Source organism: Lycium barbarum, chromosome 11 (genome assembly GCF_019175385.1).
Source record: "Lycium barbarum isolate Lr01 chromosome 11, ASM1917538v2, whole genome shotgun sequence".
NCBI classification, from domain to species: domain Eukaryota; kingdom Viridiplantae; phylum Streptophyta; class Magnoliopsida; order Solanales; family Solanaceae; genus Lycium; species Lycium barbarum.
Window position 1 is genome coordinate 118,612,392 of NC_083347.1, and position 5,344 is coordinate 118,617,735.

Genomic DNA, 5,344 nt, shown 5'->3' on the forward strand with positions numbered 1-5,344 from the left:
TAAAATTAACACGAGAAAAAAAGACATTGTCGTCTATTTCGTAATTTTAACCTCGTTAAATTACGAAATAGATGACAATGTCTTTTTTTTCTCATAGGTGGTCAAATCTTATTCATGGTTGTTAATCGCAATTAACATTACGAAATTGACAACCATGTCTTTTTGTCTCATAGGTGGTCAAATCTTATTTGAGAGAGAAATATATCACAACATCATTTTCACTATAACTTAAATTTCAACATCTCCCATTTCTTATCTTCATAAAATTTGATTATCCCACATAAAGGAATCTTCTCGAGTTATATGCATGTTGTCATCACTATCTCATATACTACTTTTTAATGCTAAATTTACTTTTCTAAATTTACTTTTCTTTTTCATATTTAAAACCAACCAAAAATATATGTCAATTTATTGTAAAGTAGAAATAATTAAAAATAGAATAAGATAATCGTGCAGTTTCTCAAGTGACACATATATGTATGTAGATTAACTTTTATAATATTGATAATGTGCATACTCCTTATAATATGGAGTATCTTCTAAAAAAAATATATCATTAATGATTATGGTGGAATGATAATTAGTTGTTCCACACCCCTCCCACTCCTCTACCCCTTCAAATTTTAAACTTTCCGGCGTGAAATTTAATTAGTCAGACCCAAAATAAATATTGAATTATGTGTGAAAATAAAAAGATTTTGCAGTATCTTTAAAAAACAGTCACAGTTATTGAGTTATCAAATTCTAACAGATGAAAGTATTCTAGGATTACTATGTCCTCATGTTTCACCTGTGAAACTCAAAACTCTAGAACAATGATTATTTTTACTTACATGAACTCAAAAATGGATTCCGTGATATTTATTTACACTAAAAAACCATGCATGAAGACATCCAAGTGGTACTTATCGTTAAACAATAACCATAATTACTAACCAGAAAAATACAAGAAAAAAAAGCCTACCTTTGCCTACTTATCTTTTACCTAATCCAACGGCCCAGATTTCGTCATATATCACAAACACGTGTCCTCAACCGTTCATCTTTATTTATAGTAACCTTATTTATACTCTCCTTCTTCACTTCTACAATTCCCATCTTCACTCTAAATTCTCACATAAACAACCATTTTCAGCTTTACAAAACTAACCACAAATCCAAGAATTTGCAAAAAAATGGAACCATCAACTAGCAATTTGATGTTATCAATGAAAATTCTACTAATTTCCATTGGAGCAGTTTCTTCAGCATTAGCAATTAAATCATTTGTTCCATTGGTTTTATATGAATTCCCTACTATTTGGACAGGTTTAATTTCATGGCTAAAGCCTCCTTATCTCTACGTTTTACTTAACGGTATAATCATCCTCATCGCTGCTACTTCACTATCACACCGTCAAGAACAGCATTCCAGCGATCAATCACAGCCGTTAATTTCTCCTCAGCCACAGGTCTGTATTTTATACATAAATCTCTGAATGTTCTCTACAATCATGACTCTATCAAAACAGCTAGCAGCATCCGTATTTATAATACTGATTTATCTGATACATTTCGTCCTTCAAACGTAAAACTGCATGAATCTTGATCAATGTTTTAAAATGTATATTTTTTCATCAAACTGACATAGGAAAAGCTGCAAACTTATAGTGTTTTTTTTATGTAGTTTTCAAATATATAAATTTTAATCATGACCTATGATATGATCAATGGCTTAATCCATCCACTGGACCACCTTCTCCTTTCGAGTGAATTGAATTACTTCAGCTCGGATGCCTTTGATCAAATGGAAGAATGGATGGGAAAACTTTTGTTTAACATTTCCGGAAAGCATCACATCATCTTCAACCAACCTCCACCCGAGTCTTTACGTAGACACGAAGGGGAGGCCCCACAGATAGGATCAAGCACTAAGCACTCTTGATTTTCTTTTTCAATTGATTTCTAACATGATTAAAATATTGAATTAATTGAGTGAAATTTACTTTCAAAAAATAAAAAAGTATCACATAAATTAGAACAATAGTACGAAACCTAGAGAAAAACCTATTCCTATATGAATTTGACTTATTTTTTTCAGCAGACAGAGATTTCGAGATCGAATATGTCTGAGTACATGCCTGAACCGGAGCAGGTAGTTGAAAATGATGAGTTTGTGATTTCGAATTCAGCTATTAAGCCGTTGCCTGAAGTGGAAACGGAGCTACTTCAACGGCTAGCCACTGACAAACCGTTGGTTTCTTCGAGGTTTGGTCATCGGAAACCCCTGACCAGGAGCAGTCCTGAAGGTATGAAAATTTAACTATTTTTTTATTCAATATTTTAGTTAGTTTTCTCTATATAAGAGCCTGTTTGGATTGACTTATAAGTTGCTTATAAACTGTTTTCAGCTTTTTTGAGTGTTTGGCTAGCCAACTTAAAATTATTTTGTGCTTAAAATAAGCTCAAAAAAATAATTGGGCCCATTTGACTTAACTTATTTAAAGTAGCTTATAAGCCAAAAATGATAAATTAGACTACCCAACTTATTTTTTTTAATTTATAAGTTGTTTGTCGCTTATATGCATAAGCCCATCCAAACAGGCTCTAAACTATTACCTTAAAAAAAGGTCAAACCCATCGATAGCCACCTATGATCGTCCATATTTTTTACTTGGACATCTCAACTAACTCTTGTTTCATTTAGACACCTGAACTTGAGTTAAAATATGTTATTGAACACTTTTTGTTGATGCGGTACTGTGCGAGTATTTCACCCTGGAGTGTGAAACAGAACATTTTTTCTATTTTTTCTTTCTCCTTCATCTTCTTCCTCCCTCCTACCACTTTCTTCACCCTTTCTCTTCATCTACTCTTTAGCTGCTACCACCGGATCCATCACTTCTCCGTCATTTCCCTCTTCACCCACCACAAGAACCACCAAATCTCCACCCTTCTAAACCATATATGACAACAAATATATAAAATAAATTTAGGTCTAAAATAATTTTCGATGGAACTTCATTTTTTTCGATTGAGCATGATTTAAAGAAGCAAAACGAAAACAAAGGGTGTGGCAGAGAAAAGCATAGCGTTTTTTGCATACAAAAGACCCAATTGGGTTAAGGATTCAAAATATTGAAAAACACCCATCAATATATTCAAGAAAATATAAAGAAATCTAGTTAAAAAAACATGTAATTTCACCTTTTTAGAAATTAAAATCATCTTAAGGAACCATCAAAGTCACTGTTTCGTCACTTTGGATTAACAAATTGTGATGAAAATCTGAAGACTCCAACTTCAACATCACTATTTTTGACCACCCATTTGCACGAAATGGATTCTTTAATCAAATTGGGCAAAACCCAGTTGGAAAAATGCAATCTTTGATCAAATTGAGAGAGATCTAGTTGGAAAAATGGAAGCTTTGATCAAATGGCCTGCGTTAATGGTGGCCTGCTAGTCAAAGAGTCGGTGAGGATGGGGTTTAGAAAATAGGATTTTTTTTTTTAATTTTTAATTAACTAAATAGTTTAAAAATAATTGTTTTACTCATGTTTTATTTTTTAATAATTATTTTGGATATATACGCCACATGTACTACTTTAATTTGTCAATTTGCCACATCATTAGCGAGTAGGTTACACACATATCACATATTTGGCTGAATGGGTAAAAAGTGTCTAAATGAAACAATTGCGGTCCACCTCAGGTGTCTAATTGGAACAAAGCGTATTTGAGGTGTCTAAGTGAAAAAACTTAACGACCACGAGTGGCCACCGATGGGTTTGGCCTTAAAAAAAAGATATACAGTATAAACTATCTCAATATTTTTTGAGATCTTAATAGCTCAATTGATTGATTACCTGAATTTTTATCTTATTGGTGAGGGTTCAAATATCAGGTAGTAATCTCCTTCCCTATTTCTCTTTTCTCTACCTGTATGTAATAAAAAAAAAATTCACATAAAATATGTCATCCTCTTTTAAGTATGAGTCTGAGATTTTGTGGCTTATTGAGGCATGCACATAACTAAAAAGGTGAAATATTTTAAATTTTTAACTTATATAAGTAATTGACGCTTGAGAATGGAGAAAGAGGTTTTTTTAAAATTTAAATCAAAAGTCTCTAATATGTTTTTAGATGCTTAATTGACTAAATTATTTTCAGTTGAGAAGTTTAAAGGGATATCGATGCATTAAGCTTTAAAGGGATATCAGTTGGGAAGTTTTGTGTGGATGATGGCTAAACTAGAAAAGTCATATGTTTTAAACTAAGTGATTTTTGACATGTATTTTGTAATATAGTTTGACTAAACATGGAGTTAAAAAAGAAAGTAACATGTTTGAAAATTTTGATCAATCTATACATTAAAAATGAGTCACGTGAACACATAGTCATCCGATTAAATTCGGAATATTATGTATATAGGTCTTAAAATATATTTAATATTAACTGAAAAAATACATGATCAAACTAGATTGAATAGAGCATTGGTTAAGTGTTGGGTTTAATCCCTTAAAGTTGTGAGATTAAACGCTATTAAATGCACTTTTGTGTCTTTTTAAAAAATAAAAATAAAGTGAACTCATACTCTTGAAATTCTGAATTCGCTTCCGAGCATGCATTTTTGACGTCGTTTGATCTAACCCTAATAGGAACCTCATAAAAATCACGTCGATGTCACGTAATTACCTCATAATTTTCGATGGTTACATACTTACATATACATATTTTCTCTTTTGTCTTCTGCTTAGTGTTAATTCTGTAAATAACTGGATTTTCAGGGGTACAATCACTAAGGGTAGCAAGAGTAAAGAGGCATGAGACATTAGAGAGCACATGGAAAAAGATAACAGAGGGTCGTCACGTGCCACTCACGAGGCACATAAACAAGTTAGACACGTGGCAGAATCAGAACCGTGGAAATGAATCGCCGGTTCAACACATAAAAAGAAGACTTGAACCGTCACCGAGTAAAGACGAGCTGAACCGGCGAGTTGAATCGTTCATTAAAAAGTTCAATGAAGAAATGAGATTACAAAGAGAACAATCATTACAACAGTACAAGGAGATGATTAATCGTGGGCTTTAAGTTAATTTAGCAATTTTAATAGTATTTTTTGTCAGTTAAAAAAGTGTTTTTTTTTTTTTTTGGTCACACAGGAAATATTTAGTGTTTTATTGCTTTTGAGTGAATAGATGGGGCTTGAATAGTTGTATAGGAAGAATATATTTTTACTGTAAATAGGAGCTAAAGTTATGTATAGAAGTGTAAGATGTTCTTTTATTGTTTAAACTTGGGAGAATTGAAAAATCAAATAGTAATAATATACTAGCTAGTTATAATAGTAGAGAA

General features: G+C 32.0%; 1 protein-coding gene across 2 annotated transcripts; it reads left to right on the top strand.

Annotated features, from left to right (window-relative positions):
- Positions 1–1,082: 1,082 nt before the first annotated feature.
- LOC132618720 (uncharacterized) lies at positions 1,083–5,344 on the top strand. Of its 2 annotated transcripts, none has more exons than XM_060333719.1 (3): positions 1,083–1,454; positions 2,084–2,291; positions 4,773–5,344. In XM_060333719.1, the coding sequence occupies exons 1-3, from the start codon at positions 1,179–1,181 to the stop codon at positions 5,078–5,080; spliced, it is 792 nt and encodes a 263-aa protein (XP_060189702.1). In that variant the 5' UTR covers positions 1,083–1,178; the 3' UTR covers positions 5,081–5,344. The 2 variants fall into 2 exon arrangements, with proteins under 2 accessions (XP_060189702.1, XP_060189703.1); XM_060333720.1 differs by having other exon boundaries at positions 2,087–2,291.

Bases quoted from the DNA above. Each gene is read 5' to 3' on its own strand.
- LOC132618720 (XM_060333719.1), top strand. From the start codon at position 1,179: ATGGAACCATCAACTAGCAATTTGATGTTATCAATGAAAATTCTACTA. The intron at 1,455-2,083 runs GTCTGTATTTTA...TATTTTTTTCAG, and splicing joins TAATTTCTCCTCAGCCACAG to CAGACAGAGATTTCGAGATC. The intron at 2,292-4,772 runs GTATGAAAATTT...CTGGATTTTCAG, and splicing joins GACCAGGAGCAGTCCTGAAG to GGGTACAATCACTAAGGGTA.